Source organism: Hippocampus bargibanti, linkage group LG06, assembly GCF_051943395.1.
Source record: "Hippocampus bargibanti isolate YZ-2025 linkage group LG06, ASM5194339v1, whole genome shotgun sequence".
Lineage (NCBI taxonomy): Eukaryota > Metazoa > Chordata > Actinopteri > Syngnathiformes > Syngnathidae > Hippocampus > Hippocampus bargibanti.
This window is the reverse complement of record NC_142739.1, coordinates 30,394,773-30,412,445: the sequence shown is the minus strand read 5'-3', so window position 1 is coordinate 30,412,445 and position 17,673 is coordinate 30,394,773. Positions and strand designations below refer to the sequence as shown.

The 17,673-nt window shown below is 44.0% G+C and overlaps 3 protein-coding genes and 1 non-coding gene across 20 annotated transcripts in view; 3 read left to right on the top strand and 1 right to left on the bottom strand.

Annotated features, from left to right (window-relative positions):
- The first annotated feature begins 42 nt into the window (after positions 1–42).
- Positions 43–5,586, top strand: LOC148897237 (nuclear inhibitor of protein phosphatase 1-like). Its single transcript, XM_088999550.1, has 7 exons — positions 43–142; positions 569–629; positions 1,812–1,965; positions 2,857–3,068; positions 3,141–3,285; positions 3,912–3,976; positions 4,100–5,586. Exons 1-7 carry the CDS (start codon positions 90–92, stop codon positions 4,448–4,450), a joined length of 1,041 nt encoding a protein of 346 aa, XP_088855676.1. The 5' UTR covers positions 43–89; the 3' UTR covers positions 4,451–5,586.
- LOC148897238 (small Cajal body-specific RNA 1) lies at positions 1,563–1,742 on the top strand. Its single transcript, XR_016115457.1, has one exon.
- A 2,679-nt stretch (positions 5,587–8,265) lies between the features above and the next one.
- Positions 8,266–16,452, bottom strand: khdc4 (KH domain containing 4, pre-mRNA splicing factor). Of its 7 annotated transcripts, none has more exons than XM_088997733.1 (14): positions 16,311–16,452; positions 15,893–16,079; positions 14,712–14,840; positions 14,460–14,539; positions 14,234–14,286; positions 13,968–14,140; positions 13,683–13,894; positions 12,412–12,472; positions 12,278–12,338; positions 11,857–12,167; positions 10,894–11,043; positions 10,404–10,513; positions 9,269–9,354; positions 8,266–8,856 (listed from the first exon to the last, which is right to left on the bottom strand). In XM_088997733.1, exons 1-14 carry the CDS (start codon positions 16,337–16,339, stop codon positions 8,621–8,623), a joined length of 1,878 nt encoding a protein of 625 aa, XP_088853859.1. In that variant the 5' UTR covers positions 16,340–16,452; the 3' UTR covers positions 8,266–8,620. The 7 variants fall into 7 exon arrangements, 5 of the variants coding, with proteins under 5 accessions (XP_088853859.1, XP_088853861.1, XP_088853860.1 ...); XM_088997735.1 differs by having other exon boundaries at positions 8,266–8,853; XM_088997734.1 differs by having other exon boundaries at positions 10,894–11,040.
- kcnj14 (potassium inwardly rectifying channel subfamily J member 14) overlaps positions 14,005–17,673 on the top strand; it is a 32,493-nt gene continuing 28,824 nt past the window's right edge. For 7 of the 11 annotated variants that reach the window (XM_088997741.1, XM_088997748.1, XM_088997746.1 and 4 more), the window contains exon 1: positions 14,772–14,911. The gene's annotated coding sequence lies outside the window, so the exon portion shown is untranslated. Of the gene's footprint in view, positions 14,110–14,771; positions 14,912–16,486; positions 16,597–17,673 lie in introns of those variants that run through there. The other 4 variants (XM_088997743.1, XM_088997740.1, XM_088997744.1 and 1 more) reach the window with 2 other exon arrangements.

Here is a 17,673-nt window from a genome sequence, read left to right as displayed (position 1 = left end):
TCTCTTTCGAATAGAACTTCATTTCCCGACATGCCCCGCGTTGAGTCACGACCCAGCATTCACCACGGTTTTGAGAGGATGAGGCCAAGATGGCGACGAAAGCGAGTGCCGAGGGCCCTCCTCCTTTTGATTGTCCATCATGGTGAGAAAGTGCACTGTCTTATATAAAAATGGGGCGCGGTAACATCGTCGACGTACGAAAACCCCGTCGAACGTCGACAAAGTTGTAAGAACCCCGTTTAGCGAGTTTTGTTTTGAGCTTTTCGTCGCTACTGCTAGGGTTAGCATGTCGCCGATGCTTAGCAACTCGCCATGTTAGCACCGAGGGACTTCACTCAACATGGCGATCGCTTCTGAAAATGATCATTGTATCACTACCAAAGTCGTTTTTACACTACGATGAAGGGGAATTGTGTTGTTTTTTTGTGAATTTCAGTAACGAGCTGACCCTTTTCTGCATTTCCGTGGTGGAAGTCAATGTTAGCGCTTGAAAAAAAATGTCAAATGCGGTTCTCATTCATTGCACTTGAGCGTGATGATGCATCGATTAAGATGCGCTTCATTTCAGGGGAGGAAAACCACCCGTCGGCCTCCATCTTGATGTCATGAAAGGAGACAAATTGATCGAGGTAAGTCGGGTGTGATATTAACACATCTTACTAGTTTGTAAGACAGAAAATTAGAACTGTCATTTCTACGTAAATACGACATAATATAGTGATACCTCGGTTTACGAACCCCTTGGCTTACGAACTTTCCGGTTTACGAACGTTAAATTTATGAAAAATTTACCTTGGCATACAAACGATTTTTCTATATACACACACGGAGCGCCACTATGACTGATGTGTCGTTCGGGAACGAGCCGTTCTTCTAACACAAAATGGCAGTCCTCTGTTCCCCGCCCCCAGTCTTCGGTTAAATACACGTGATTGGTCAAGAACGCAGCAGTGAGGTGGGGGGGTTTAAACATTAAAGAGACAGAGAGAGAGAGTGAGAAAATGGATAGAAAACAGTGATATTTGGAGCAGTTTCAACTTTGATACTTCAAAGGCAGAGTGTAGACTGCAAGGTTAAAATTCCCATCAATCAGGCTCCACAAATAACCCGCACAAGCCATCTGTACACTTGATTCAAAGAGCTATTAACCCAGCTAAACAGAACACAATTGATGAGGAACTAGATAAAATGATCACAGAGAAAGGACCTACAAGGGATCATTCCTCAAGATGGTGAACGAAGGTTACGTTCCTCATCAAGTGTTTAATGCTGATGACGCCGTTCCATCAAGTCATCAACGAACATCACAAAGGTCAATAAAATGACTTTATTATTAAGTACAGTCTATTTTTTTAAAATTATAATACCATACCACATTTATTATACATAAAATAAGGTATATTTTGTACAGTTGTAAGGCTTAGAAAATTAGAAAATGATGTTTTATGGGGACCTGGGAACGGATTATTCTCATTTTAATGGTTTCCTATGGGAAAATAATTTTTGGGATACACACTTTTAAGTTGGTAAGCCAAGGTATGACTGTCACGTGTTGAATTGAATAGCAGCCGATACGAGCCCGGCAGCCTTCAGTGAGTCCCAGTCGTGTTCCACGCTGGCCTCCTGTTCCACCCTCGTGGCTGCTGGGCTTCCAAAGGGGTTGCGAGAGCAAAACCGAGCCCTGATTTTTAGGCTTCTCAGTGGGGAGCACCACTGTTGAGTTATGGCTCAGAGGCACAACTGTACAACTGCAAAATCGTTGCCTACTCACGGCGGGATTTCTTCTTCTTGTTTGTTCTTCCTTTTCCCAGAAATTGATCATCGACGAAAAGAAATTCTACCTGTTTGGCCGCAATCCGGACTGGTGCGACTTCACCATCGACCATCAGTCGTGCTCGAGGGTCCACGCCGCCCTGGTCTACCACAAACATCTCAAGAGGCTCTTTCTCATCGATCTCAACAGCAGTAAGTCTTGAAAATCCATTCGCTGGCGATCTAGCTATTTAGCTAGGTACTGTATCTATTAGCTATCTATTCGCTAGCTATTAGTGTTCGATTCGCTAGGTATTAGCTGTCTATTTACGAGGTATTAGTGTTCGATTCGCTAGCTATTAGCTATCTATTCGCTAGCTATTAGCTATCATTTGCTATCTATTAGCTCTGGTTGGCTAGCTATCTAGCTAGCTATCTATTCGCAATCTAGGTGGCTGGCTATCTAGCTAGGTATCTGTTGGCTAACGATTGCTTAGCTAGCAAGCTTTCTATATATTTGAGGTACTTCCGATTGAGTGAACGTGTGGCTGCCACTGCTCACCCAGAGAAAAACTTATCCAGTGACTGTAAAGTGACCTTGAGAGATTAGAAAGGCGCGAATAAATGAAATGTATTATTATTACCATCCATTAGCTCGCGAATAAGTAGCTCAAAGCTATGTATAATATCTATAATAATAATAATAATAATAATAATCATAATAATACATTTCATTTATAAGCAGCTTTCGAAACTTTCAAGGTCAAGCTCTCTATTCGCTAGCTAATAGCTGTCTATTCGGTAGCTAATAGCTATATATTCGCTAGCGAATAGCTCTCTATTCGCTTGCGAATATCTCTATTCACTAGCAAATAACTGTCTATTCGCTAGCTATTAGCTATCTATTCACTAGCTAGCTAGATTTTTATGTATTTGAGTTACGCAGGCGCCTTGATCTGCTACTTTAGCGAGCCCACCGGATCGACTGCAATCCAAGTTTTTTTGGATTCTGTCAATTCTTAAAAGTCTTGCACGCGGGAGGGTCGATTGATTGATCGCCGATTGCCGTCCCGCCCCCTTTTTCCCCCCCCTCGCCATTCACAGCCCACGGCACCTTCCTGGGCCACATCCGCCTGGAGGCGCAGAAGCCCCAGCAGGTCCCCATCGACTCCACGTTGTCTTTCGGGGCGTCCACGCGGACGTACACCATCCGCGAGAAGCCCCAAAGCCAAGGAGGCGCCGGCGACGTCAAAATCGGCGACGAGGACGAGCTCAAGGGGCTTCTCGGCCTCCCCGAGGAGGAAACGGAGCTGGAGGTGTGTCGCTCACGTTGGTCGAGGAGCCTTTCGGGGCATGATTTTACCGTCCTGTTTTTTTGGGACCGACAGAACCTGACGGAGTTCAACACGGCCCACAACAAGCGCATCTCCACGCTGACCATCGAGGAGGGCAACCTGGACATCCAAAGGCCCAAGAGGAAGAGGAGAAATTCCAGAGTCACTTTTCATGACGAGGACTGCATCATCAATCCGGGTACGCCTGCAAAATATACTTCCTCACTCAAATAATGAGATTTGCGGGATAGGTGTCCAAGTCGAGGCCCGGGGGCCGAATCTGGCCCGCCACATCGTTTTACTCGGCCCGCAAAAGCAAATCAAACTTGTGAAATTCGATGTTCATCTATGAAGCTAGCTAGCTTACTAGCTAGCTTTCTTTCGAGCTAGCTGGCTAATCCCTTACATCACAGGTGTCCAAATTGAGACCCGGGGGCCGAATCTGGCCCGCCACATCATTTTATTCGGCCCTCAAAAGCAAATCGAACTCCATGTTCATCTAGCGAACTAGCTAACTAGCTAGGGAGTAAGCTAGCTTGCTCTCTTCCATCATGCTAGCTAACATCTGAACCAAAATTTCTAATTGCCGTATGTAAATTACAATAACAGTCAATGTTTTTGACTTCAAATTTGAAAACTAGTTATTTATTTTAAGTTGTTGCGCGTTGTGTACGTAACATTGTAACGGCTTCCCCAAATTCAAAATGGCGCCCAGAGAAAAAACCGGAACTCCAAAAAAAATGACTTTGACACCATTGTTTTGTGGGGAACGCAGCGCATGCTAACTTAGCGGACATTTGTTGTTTGTTTCCAAATGCCTCGCAGAGGACATCGACCCTTCGGTAGGACGCTTTCGGAACATGGTGCAGACGGCCGTGGTCCCCATCAAGGTAAGAAACTTCCGGGCACTTTGTGAAGGAGTATCCTGGCGTCGCGTCACGTCGCGTCGCGACGGGACTTTTGCAGTCTCGCCATTTCTGAGCTCATTTTGTGGCACTTTTGGGACACTTTAGAAACGTCGCTCCGAGAGCCACAACACGTTGGGCCTGGACGACTTTGCGTCCAAGCGAGCGCACGCGTACTCCCTCTACGGCGACCTGCCGCCCACCAGCCACGAGACGCCGGCGGCGGGGGCGCCCGGCGGCGGAGGCGGCGCCGCCGCGCAGGGCGGCCTCCCTTTACCCTTCCCCAACCCGGCCCCGGAGGTGGACCTGGCCCCCGAGGCCCCCCGGCGCCCCGTCACGCTGGCGCCCGCCCCCGTCACGGCGCCGTACCTCCCGGAGACGCACAACGAGCCGCGCAAAAAGAAGTACGCCAAAGAGGCGTGGCCGGGCAAGAAGCCCACGCCCTCGTTGCTCATCTAAGACCACGCCCCCTTTTCCCCCCTTCCTGCGTAATGACTCTCGAGGACCAGGCGGGGGCGACGTCGCCCTCTCCCCGGGTCTTATTTGCTACGAATGGCGACGTCGAGTGTTTGGGTTGTCATTTTTTGTTTCTTGTACGTTTTACACTCGTTTTTTTTTGTTTTGCAAATGCTATTAATAAATGGCAAAATCATATTTTTATAGCCCATATTTTAGTGTATGTGAAAATGCACGACTTTTAATAGGGGAGCGGGTGTGGTTTTCATGTCAATACCCAGACCTACATCACTTGGGAATTAACTGGCTATCCAGCTGGCTATCTGGCTGGCTCACTATTAGCTGTCTAGCTAGATGACTGTTAGCTGGATAGCTGTTGGCTATCTGTCGATCTTTCAGCTAGCTAGCTTTCTATCTATTTGCGTTATCGTGGGTTGAGTGAACGCTGGCGTGTGTGGCTGCCGCTGCTCACCCACGGAAAAATTGATCCTGTGACTGTAAAGTGACCTTGAGAGTTTTGAAAGGCGCTTACAAATTAAATTTATTATTATTATTATCCAGGTATCTAGCTGGTTATCTCACTAGCTAGCCATTTGCTATCTATTTCCTATCTAGCCCCCTGGCCGGCTATCTAGCTAGCTAGCTATTAGCTATATGGGTATCTAGCTGGCTGGTTAGCTATCTCGCCAACCTAGCCAACATACCTAGCTGCTAGGTATCTGTTAGCTATCGATTGGCTAGCTAGCTAGCTTTCTATCTCTTCTTTTCCTTTCGGCTTTTCCCCTCAAGGGGTCGCCACAGCAAATCAGTGTCCTCCATCTTTAGAGGTTTGATCCGCCTCTATTTGAGTTAATTCCGGGTTGAGTGAATGCTGGCGCATGTGGCTGCCGCTGCTCACCCACAGAAAAACGTATCCTGTGACTGTAAAATGACATTGAGAGTTTTGAAAGGCATTCTTAATACGCCACTCGCAAAAAAAAGTTTGCCGAAATCTGACCCTTGGATGAAATGTCAACTTTGAGCCTTGCGAAATTAATTTTATTCAAACTTTATTTTAACATAAATTAGCGCTGACTTTTTTTTAAATCAAATTGTGTTTTCACCAATATTGCGATTATTAATTTGTATTTTGTTCTGAACTGTTTCCTGTCTGGTTTTTTTTACATTGTCGGTTTTCTGATACATGTTTTGGTTTTGAAGCACAAGCTGTGAATTCAGATCAGATGCTTTCGCTACTTCGGTTGACAGTTTTAAATTAGATGAGATTTGAGCCTTTATTTGTCTCACAATGCAAACATTGACATTTCACAGCAGCAAAAACTCACGCGGCGCCATCTTGAAGTCAAAAACAAAAAATAATAAACAAACAGTTGTGGCGTAACAACAGCTCCTGTTTGGATGACAACTGCTGCGTTTTGTTATTAAAAGACCGACCCGCTAAACCAGCGACTGTGTATCATTTGTCACGCTGAGGGGCATTACAATATACTAAAAATATAAAGGTAAAATAAAACCTACTGACCAACTAGTATCTTCCGGTTTTTTTCGCCTGATAAAATAAAATCTTTGCGGTTTGAAAATTGACTTTTACTACACTGTGAGGTCGATTTGAATTCAATGAGTGAAACGTTTTGCCACTCGAACGAGAGATACGAGAAGAAACTTGTTTGTGAGTCCTGCTGATGCTTGCTCATAAATGAAATGTATTATATTATTATTATTATTTTAACTCCGTTTCTGTGCTGTGTTTGACTCGATGACGATTTAAAAAACGAACTGCAAGATCAGCACGAACGACTTGCGCGCATGTCAGTTTTCAGGAGGGAGATAGTGCTCGTATGTTAACGCTGATATTTTTTTTAAAGTTTGACTTTAAAAAAAATGTTGACTTGAAATGTTACTATTTCTCTAGCTCATTGTTATTTAAATATTGACTGCAAAAAGCTTGCGCAATATGGATTATTTCTAAATGACGTTGACGTCATGACGTTTCAAAAAAACCTGTTTCCGAAACTAGTCTGTAAAACAAAACAAAAATATTACAAAACCTTCTATTATATTATATTTTAGCTCGAATTTTGTTAAAATCGAAAAAGAAAAATATATATCTTCGGCACTAACGCCTGACGTAAGGAATGTATTTCTTCAGTCCGGAAGTGACGTTTTTAATGGCGTCACCCTACACACCGAAGCTCGCCGTCAAATTGAAATACTGTAACAAGTAACAGATATTACAGTACAAAAAAATATTACAAAACATTCTATTATATTATATTTTAGCTCATTTTAAGGTTTTTGTTGAAATTAAAAAAAGATAAAAAATATATTCGGCACGGACACCTGACTTTGCGAATGTATTTCTTTGGCCCGGAAGTGACGTTTTTTTAAATGGCGTCACGCTGCACACCGAAGCTCGCCGTCAAATAGAAATAACAAGAAACGCATGTTACAGTACAGCTATTGTCTCTTTTATATTAACGAAGCAGAAAACCGACTCGGACATTCAGTCCTTTATCCCTTCATGTGGTCAATTCAGGCGGACGATGGAAAAGAAAAACCTACACGGGACAAGTGTGACTTCGCTTCTGAGGATGTTGACCGGAAATGGTGTCCGTCGTCGCGTCACTTGACCCCACGCACCTCTTCGTGGCCTGCTGCTTAAAACTTGAGGTACTGCACACTCATACAAACGCAATCCTGCATTTGTTATTCTTGTGACGACTGTTGCCATTTGAGTGACTCCACGTGCTACTCGATCTTTCTTGTCGAATGTTACAACTTCCTTCGTCCACAATTATAAGTACATGTACTATTTGACGTATACATTATATAGGTACGCTACAGTTCGCTATATTCCACCCGCAATTGTTTCTGTCCAGTGGAGCGAGCGCACTCTGTACTCGCAGTCGTATATCATTGAATATTTGTGAAGTACGTCATGGTTTTTGGTGGGATTTTCTAAGCTATGTCACCTTATGATGACGTATTACACGTTTCCCTCCATCCTGGTTCTTGAAATTTCCCAATACGACAACGCGAAACGGGGGAAACATTGATTGAAGTTTACGCTTTTTTGCTAGCACTACTGTTTATAAATGTGAGTAAGTTGTATTTTCAGAACTCATAGAAGTGGTAGAATATCAATTTCTCTCCATAATTGCCAAGTTTCAAGCAAAAAGAAGCATTAGCATATATATTTCTAGAGCTCGCCATTTTCTTTCCTAGTATTCAGTGACAGCCATTTTGGATTTCTGACGAAAATCTGCCTGCATTCGATTGTTGTTCTTATTAAAATAAATATCAGTTAATTATTTTAAATCTTTTCTTGTGTTTTCTGTTCTTGTTTAGAATTTCAAAAGCTTTCCAATGGTACCTTACTCCTTAAGATCTCCCCAAAATTAAGAAAGTTATGATAGTTTAAACTATAATAATAACCAACACGGTCACAGATTGTCATTGTATTGTCATTACAGGCATTTGTCATCGAACAATAATCTATACATCATTTGAAAGCTATTTAAATGCACTTTAATATGGTATTAGAAAACGTGTGATGAATTATTATTGATAATTTTTGTCACATCCCTACATTATATACTCTAAAAATGTCAACGAAAGTTGTGATTTAACGAGTTGGTCGTTTGTAAGGTGAATTTGTTCGTAAGTTGTTTCAAGTGTTATATTTTGTATAGGTCGGCATCTTTATAAGTAACCTGTATTAGTGTGTACTGAACATTTAATAAAATATACACTCGCTAAAGATATGTCCATGTACTACTGCAGAGAATAAAGTAAAGGAAAAAAAGTAAGGTACTGTACAGTGTTATAATTGATACCACTTTATTTCCAAAAAGCAACGGTTTAAATTACTACACATAAAGCCAATACAATTGCTACAGAAAAAATACAAAATAAAACAAAATGCGGTGTGTCCAGAATTGACAAAATATGAAATTAAAGCCGATCATCATCATCATTTTTTCATTGTTTCAACAAAGACAATCTATTCATATATTCAAGTGTTTTTATTTCTGAAAATTCCATCTGTCACAATGCTTCTGTGAGCTTTTCAAAGTGTCACTCCAAAAAAAATGGATCATCTTTTACACTGTACATGAAATATTGCAAAAACCTTGCAACTAAAAGCATCCGCGCTGCCGAACGAACGAACGTTCATGGCGCCATCCAAAAAGGCATAGCCTGTTGCTGCGGCTGCGTTTTGGTGGCCCGGGGGGGCGGCGGCGGCGGGCAACGGTAACCCTGGCTCCAGTCTGAGGAAGGGGAAGGCGAACCCCCGGGGTTACCTGACCCCGATGATGCTTTTGAGCTCGGGTGGTCTTCCTCTTCGTCCGAGGAGTCGCCGCTGTACGCCACCAAGCCTGTTCTTAGCCTCTTGCTAGCGGGCTCTGCTAAAAAGGGGGGCGAGGGCGGAGGAAATAACAGCAACAACAAAGCATCCCAGCAACAATTCAACACATTGGAAGAAAAAGATTAGTTTAGCGCAGGATGGGAGCGCCATCCCGTAATCGCCATTTGGTCAGTGGGGGGGGGCGTACGATGGAGCGTCAAGATGGCGGCGCGTGACAAGTGGTCATCAGCCCCCCCCCCCGGTTCGGCAAGATGGACATGGAAGAGAGAAAAAAACAAGAGGAAAAACACAAAAAAAACAGGAGAGACTCTCGTTAGTGAGGGAGGCTAACGCCGCACATGGATGATGATGTCATCAGAACGGGACAAGATTTAAAAAAAAGGCTCTGGCAACTCCTGGCCATTCCACTCCTGCTGACAGCGGGATTTGTCAATGTGACGTACTGGACTTACCCATAGGGCCTTGCAACGGCCTCCTGTCCTCCATCTTGGGTCTCACGCCGTTTACACCCAACAGCGGCGGAGGCATTAGCGGCCGACTGAAGAATCAAGATCAACAAAACGTAGACATTAAAAAAAAGACAAAGTGGAATACGACGGGTGAGATGATTTATTTAATAACAAAAATATATGTATATATAAAACATTTAAAAAGATAATTTAATATATATATATAATTAACACGACCAAGTTCCGTTCGGACCAAACGGTTGTAAGTCAAAATGGTCATAAGTTGAAATCCATTCAAAATGTTGAATAGAGACTCTGAGGCTAAATGACACGCAAACTCCCCCACTAGGGTCTGGCGGTCGTTGTTGTAAGTACGGGTGGTTGTAAGTCGAGCCAGTCGTAAGTCGGATGTTACCTGTATAACATTTTTTTTATCCTCTTCTTACCCTTTGTGTTCCATTTTGTCTTTTTTTACATATAAATGAACTTAGCCATTTATAGTTATAAAACAACAGTCGAATATGAGGGGTGAGATATTTATTTAAAAAAATATATAATTTAATTTAATATATATAGATAATTGAAAAACATGAATGAGGTGTGCGTCCCAGCACCATTACGCTAAGTCGACCATTGCTACCATCCATTGACAACTACCATCACAAAGGTCAATAAAACCACTTTATTATACTGTACAGTTTATTTCTTTCATTACAATCCAATATCACATTTATTATACATAAAATAAGGGTATATTTTGTGTAGTTGTCAGGCTTATTTAGTAGAAAATGATGTTTTATGGGGACCTGGGAACTGATTATCCTCATTTTTAATGGTTTCTTATGGAAAATAAATGTTTGGTAGACGAACATTTCGCCTTACACACACTTTCTGGGAACCAATTAAGTTTGTAAGATGAGATATCACTATATATCTTTTTTTTAATAAATACAATAACTTAGCCATTTATCGTCATTTAAAAAAAGAACATGCAATACAAGGAGTGACATGATTTTTTTATTAAAAAAAATGTATATATAAAAAAGATAATTTAATTTAATCCACTTTGTCTTTTTTTAATATATAAAAGAATGAGAGTAAGTTTTGGGGAAATGATAATCAACTAAAATGTGCTTACCTGTCCCTCTCATTGGCCGGGCCGGAGGAACTGGAAAGTGGGGGTCCTGCAGTCTCTGGGCTGCCCGCAGAGAAGCCTGCACCTAAATTAGTCATATGAATGGGTCCATGCTATGAGCAGAAAGACACACAGGCGCCGTTAGCAGACATCCTCAACTTAACTTTACTGGCCACAACATCAAATGCCACTTTTTGTTTTTATTTTATTATTTTTTTTTCCCTTTTTTTATTTCTTACCATATGTTTGACCAACCATTCCTGGGTCACAATTTTTAGACACTTTTCAGCCTATCACAACAAAATATGTATATTTTTTCCACTTAGCATGTAGAAAACACACCAGCTGAAAATGGCCGACTAGCATGTAGCTCCACTAAAAGATGAAACGCCGACAGATCAACTTTGACGCGTCATCAAATAATTCACGAACAGTAACCAACGACGACAAAAATATAAAAAATAATAATAATCTGTAGTAAACAATTGCTCACCTGATAGCCGAGCAGACCGCTCTCACGCTCGTCGGGCACTTCCTCTGTGAATCGTCGTTTCTGCGCTGGATTGGTTGACATGGATGGAGGAGGCGGGGCTTTGGGCGGGGCCACGGGTGACGGAACATAGGACATGGGAGGAAGCGTCTGCTGCGAGACAAGATGATAATAATAATAATAATACATTTCATTTATAAGCGCCTTTCAAAACTCTCAAGGTCACTTTACAGTCACGGGATCAGTTTTTCTGTGGGTGAGCAGCGGCAGCCACGTTCACTCAACCTGGAAGTAACTCAAATAGATAGAAAGCTAGCTAATAGATAGCAAATAGACAGTACTCCAGCAAATACCAAAAGTGGATACGTGGCCATACATCTTTTGCTTTCAACATTTAGCTTGTAGTAGACGTGCACATTCCACCATGACGTCCCTGATCCACTGCTGAAAAGGACGCTTTGATCCTCTCCCTCTTTCAGCATGTCACAAATAGGGTACAGCAAGTGCTGAAGAATGAAGGACTGTGTTTTTGTGTTGTCATATTATTCGTTATTTGTCAATTAGCTTTGTCTTTTCTGTAATACTGTACAATAGCTATCTAGCTGGCTAGCTGTTATCTATCTATTGGTTTGCTAGCTAGCTTTCTATCTATTAGTCTTACTATTCTTTCAGAGTTACTTCCGGGTTGAGTGAACGCTGGCGCATGTGGCTGCCGTTTCTCACCGGCAGAAAAACCGGTCCTGTGACTGTCAAGTGATCTTGAGATTTTTCAAAGGCGCTTAGAAATGAAATGTATTATTATTATTATTATTATTATTATTCATGGACGACATTTGCTCCATATGCTAGCTGGCTAGCTATGAGCTATCTATTGGCTAGCTAGCTAGCTTGATATCTATTTGACTGTTTCTGTCTCGGCTGGGAGCTAGCATATAGCATGACATAGCAATGTTAGCGATACGATACCTGAATCAGCGAAGCCGGAGGGGGAACTGGAGCCGGAGCTGGAACGGGAACCGGAGGAAGAACGGGCGGCGGAAGCGGCGCAGGAACAGGAGCGGAAACGGGGGGCGCCGGACAGATGGGCGGGGCCAGATTCGGAGGCGGCGGCGGAGGCGCCGGCGTCGGTGGGAACTGAGGGAGGACAACCTTGGGGGGCGGCATGGGGGTAAAGGGCATCGGAGGGGGCGGCGGCACCGGCATGGGGTAGCCCGGCTGGAAACCGGCCGGGGGGTAGTACGGCGGCATCCCGTTCATCACCGGGGGTTGGGTGAAGCCTGGAAGGAGCCAAAGGGGTCAAAAGGTCAGCCGATGAGGTTAGCAAATTAGGCCCAAAAATCCCAATGGTTCAGATCAGAATCCGGTGTCCGCCACTGGCCGCGCCTACCTTGTTGCGACGGCATCACCGAGCTCATTTGGGCGAGGAAGCGAGAATACTCGGCGTGCACCTGACGGAATAAGACAAAAAGCTCAACCCTGGCTCGGCCGTCGCAGGAAGGAGCCATGGAGGGCGCCACTCACGGTCTGAAGCAGGTTTTGGCACAAGGTTTTGGCCGCCGCCAGACCTTCCGCTTTGGGATGACTGCAGGGGAAGATGAGAGACAAGGCGGGTGAGCTCAAAGCACGACATCCCATGAGGGACTCCAACGATATGTTGGACTTGGTCAAGGAAAGCAAAGCAGATTTGGAACCATCTTCTGGCATTTTGAACTGAGGAGCTCCGTTTCAACGCACACCACATTGAGGTGAAATGCTGTGATCGGTTTGGTTCACTTTCCTCCTTTTTTTTGGTAGTCTATCTGTCTTTTGAGTACGGGTGGCTTTAAAACACGGGTGTCCAAGTCGAGGCCCGGGGGCCAAATCTGGCCAGCCGCATCATTTTATTCGGCCCGCAAAAGCAAATCAAACCGGCTCGATCAATCAGCTCGATTAGTGAATGACTCAGTGAGCTGGCTCGATAGATGAGCATGGAATTTCACTAGCTATTGAGGTAGCTAGCAAGTGAGCTAGCTAGCTCTCTTTCTATTCAGCTAACTGGCTAATCCCTTACATCACAGGTGTCAAAGTCAAGGCCCAGGGGACCAAATCTGGCTCACCACATCATTTTACTCGGCTCGCCTAAGCAAATCAAACTTGTGAAATTCGATGTTCATCTGTCAAGTAGGCTAGCTATCTAGCTAGCTTTCTTTCTATTGAGCTAGCTGGCTAATCCCTTACTTCACAGGTGTCAAAGTCAAGGCCCGGGGGCCAAATCTGGCCCGCCACAGCATTATATTCAGCTTGTTAAAGCAAATAAAACAAGGGTAATTCCATGTTCATTTATCGAGTTAGCTAACTAGCTAGCGAGTAAAATGGTTTACTCTCTAATCAGCGAGGTGGTTAATCCCTTACATTGTAAAGGATCAGCCAGCTGGTGGTTAATTGTCTAATTCCTCTCCTCTTTCATCTAGAACTGCTTCATGTCACAAAGAGGGTACAGAAAGTGCTTAAGAATGAATGACTGTGTGTGTCTTTGTGTTGTCATGATATTTGTTATTTAGTTGTTTTTTTGTTTGACTTCAAAACGGTGCTGCGAGAGTGGCTGCCTTTCCAGCAGCTCTTGTATTTTGTTTTTCTACTTCTTTCTTTCCTTTCCTCTTCCTTTCATGACTTTGCGACTGTGAAATGTACATTTGTCCACCGCGAGACGAACAAAGGTACATCCAATCCAATGCAATCTGCATATTGATCGATCGACTGGACATCAATGGCGGGCGGGCGGTCCAAACCAAAGCGCTACTTCCTTCCCTCACCTGATGTAGATGTACATGGGCTCGAAGGCCTCCCGTCCGGACGTGGGCTCCAGACATCCCGAGCCCTTCCCCCTGAGGAAGACTTTGGCCCCGGTCTCAGACTGGATGTGCTGCAGGTACGAGCAATTGGGACCCTCCACCCGCTCTTTGACCACAAAGCCCGGGATGGCGTGCTCCAGGCCCACAAAGATCTTATCTTGAACGTAGTGCATCTGTGGAATTTCCAAGCGCTCTTGTGGGAAAATGGCTTTTGAGCTCCCCGCGTGTGTGTTTTCAGATCCTCACCCCGCTGTGGAAATGCGGCTTGTGGTGCGCCATCGGAGGCAGCGAAGGCGGAGGCGCTTGCTGATAAACGGTCACGGCGGGCGTGGCGGACGAAGACGAGGAGTAGGACGAGGACACGGTGGCTGCTTTCACCACCCCGTTGGTGATGATCTCCTTGATCTTGTTGACGGCTCCTGAAAGCGCAGACAAAATCATTAGACGCTAAAAAAACAACAACAAATAATAATAATGTTAATTAATCATCATCAAATGATGACGGTACTGACGGTCCACGAGCTCCCGCGTCTGTCCCTGAACGTGCAGATACAGAGGGCGGTCCCTAGGACAGAAAGAAGAAAAGAACACAGAGGTTGGATTAAGGCATCAAAATAAATACATAGATAAATACATAAAGTGAGAGAGAGAGGGAGAGAGAAGGAGAGGGAGAGAGAGACAGAGAGAGAGAGAAAGGTAGGGGGGGAGAAAAGTGAAAGAAGTGAATGAGCAAGTCACCCGGGCGACGCTTTGCCCTTCTCCTCGGCAGTCATGTAGCGTCCTCGGGTGGACACGGCAGCATTGCTCACTTTGCTGATCTGGAAATAAACAAAAAAAAAAGCGCTGGTCAGACCTCTGGCAATGTTTTTCATTGCCAAGGATATCGTCGCCATCCTGCGGAAAAACACGCGCGGCCATTTTTGTCATTAAACAAAACGTCCACATGAATGAAACGTCCCCAAACGCAGGCGCACACTCATCCATCCCGACCTCGTCTTGCGTCTGTCCTCTCGTCAATAGATTCCGGCACGTGATCGGCACATCATTGATCTCGACCTCCGCCACCACCAGGTCGTCTTTGGTCTTGGTTGGCACCGGAGGTTTCCCAATGCCCAGGACCTGTCGGGGGAAAGGAGGCTCATTGTCAACCACCTCGCTGGAGCTGCGAGGAGGAAGTACAGTGATACGAGGTATCGTATCGTTTACGAACCCCTGGCCTTACGAACGTTACATTTACAAACATTTCACCACTGCAGACAAACTATTTTTCGGGATACACGCAGAGCTGGTTTAAACATTAAAGAGACGGGCAGACGACAGAGGGAGAGTGAGAAAATGGATAGAAAACAGTGACATTTGGACTCGTTTCAACTTTGATAGTTCATAGGCAGAGTGTGGACTGCAAGGTTAAAATTCCCATCAATCAGGCTCCACAAATAACCCGTGCAAGCGATCTATACACTTCATGAAAAAAACTAACTAAACAGAACACACTTGATGAGGAACTAGGTAAAATGATGGCAGAGAAAGCGCCTACAAGGGATCATTCCTCAAGATGGTGAAAGAAGAAGGCTACGTTCCTCATCAAGTATTTCATGCTGATGAAACCGGCCACTCCATTCCATCAAGCCATCAACGACTATTACAAAGGTAAATAAAACGACTTTATTAGACTGTACTGTTTATTTCTTTAAGTATAACACCATAGCACATTTATTATACATAAAATGATGTCTTATGGGGACCTGGGAACGGATTATTGTCATTTTAATGATTTCCTATGGGAAATTAATTTTTGGGATACACACTTTTCGCCTTACACACTGTCTGGGAACCAATTAAGTATGTAAGCCAAGGTATCACTGTACACCCAATCCATTCTCAACCACCTGACTGCAACTGCTAGGAGGAAGTAGTTTGGTTGTTTTTAAAAAGCCCTCGTAAAAAAACAAAACTGACGGCTAAATGAGGTCCTTTGCGTCTGAAGGCGTACAAATCAATCAAAGCAGCGCTGTAATTTGAGCGGCCCGCGGGTGTCGTTATGACGCAGATGACTTCTAAACTACTGCCAACTACAACCCTGTTATTACATTCGGACCTCTTGAGTGTCAAAACGAATGTCATTACAGGTTCAAGCGAATCTAGAAAAACTTTGCTCGCGGCCATGTTACCTTTTCAACGGGGCCCGCTGGGCCGATCTGCGAGGGTTTGAGTTTGCCCTTGGCCACCAACATGGCGTTAATCTTGGCGGCCACGGCGGCGGCGGCGTCCAGAGCTCCGGTGGGGGCCGACGCCGCCTCAGCCTCCCCCGGTCCTCCGCAACCGGGACCGGGTTGGTCCCACTTGCTGGCGCGGCGGCTAGTTAAAAACAACAAGGCACCATCGAGTCATGAAAAACAAAAACAAATGGGGAGGTTTCATCATGGCGTTGTTTTGATAGCGGTCTTTTTTTAAATAGACGTAAAGATGCGTATAGCGCCTTCGAATGAAATGCGGCTAACCACAAAGAGCTAATGCGCAGCGATGACATTAAATAATAGGCGCTTATAAAGTGACGATGGCGAAAATATGACACGGACGCCAACTCACCCGCCGTTTTGACTTCCACCTAATGACATGGAGGTCACGGAGAGAGTTCCTCTTTCGCCGTGTAAAAAACACGCCAGGGTTTTGTTTACGTAGCTCGAGCACGATCACGAAGTGACGACGAGCTAAGCGAGCAGACGCTTCCGTCTCCGGTTCGCGGGTTTTTGCTCAAAGCCGTCGCGAGAGGGCGACAAAATGGAGGCGCCGGATTTCAAAATGGTCACGCTCACCTGGAACATTTTTGATGACGTTTTTTTCCCCCCCAAAGCCAGCTTGAGCTCCACTCAAGGTAAGATTGAGCCATATTTAAACTTATGTTGTGACACGAACTTTAATGAGATAGCCGCTGTTTTTATTCGGTCGCGAGTTAACGTAAAATCTCGTTGCGATTTTATGTACATAGTACAGACCTGCTACGTTATGCATGTTTTATCATTGGGAGTTATTTTGAGTACTTTTCAATGCTTTTTTTGTGTGTTGTTTTTATGATGACTGCTTTAAATTTTGTGAAGCACGTTGTGGTTTTACCTGTCAAAAGTGCTATCGAAATAAATCTTACGTCCGTGTACTTGAAATGTTTGTACGTGACAACTAAAATTAGCCACACAACCTCCACGAACAATGTCACCGGAAGTAATTGGAAAAAAACGTCACAATGTTTAGTGTTTAAGGAAATTTGTAGTTTTGAAGGCCTCAAAAATGTCTTGTTTTTAATTCTAAACAATGGAATGGCCAAAATCTCGCTTTCTCTTTCTCTCTTTCTCTCTCTCTCTCTCTCTCTCTCTCTCTCTCTCTCTCTCTCTCTCTCTCTCTCTCTCTCTCTCTCTCTTTAGCTACCTCTCTCTCACTAGCTATATTTCGCTATCTCGCTAGCTATCTCTCTCTTTCTATCCATTGATATAGAGATACAGATACAGTAAAGTCTCGTTATATCGATATTCTTGGGAGTCTGAAAAAATATCGATATAACCAGGACTATCGATATATCCGACCCTGCGCGCATGTAATTTTCTCCTTGCGTTCATAGAAATAGTATTGCAATAAGCGGTACTATCGACATAACGAGACTTTACTGTATTTAAAAAAAAATGTCGACTGTTCAACTCTGACCCACAAATACATTGTTTGACTTTGAAGAGATTTTGCTGTGTCTTCTGCATAGTTGCCCAAAATACAATACATATTGATTTCTATAGCGCTTTAACAACAGCAGAAGCTGTAACAAAGCGCTTAACAAATGGACAACTATCATATACAGGAAATAAAGCAATCACAAAGATAGTAAAAAAAAACAGAGGACAGTAAAACTAAGATCAAGGCTGAATTATGCTGAGTCAAACGCTAAAGAGTACAAGTGAGTTTTGAG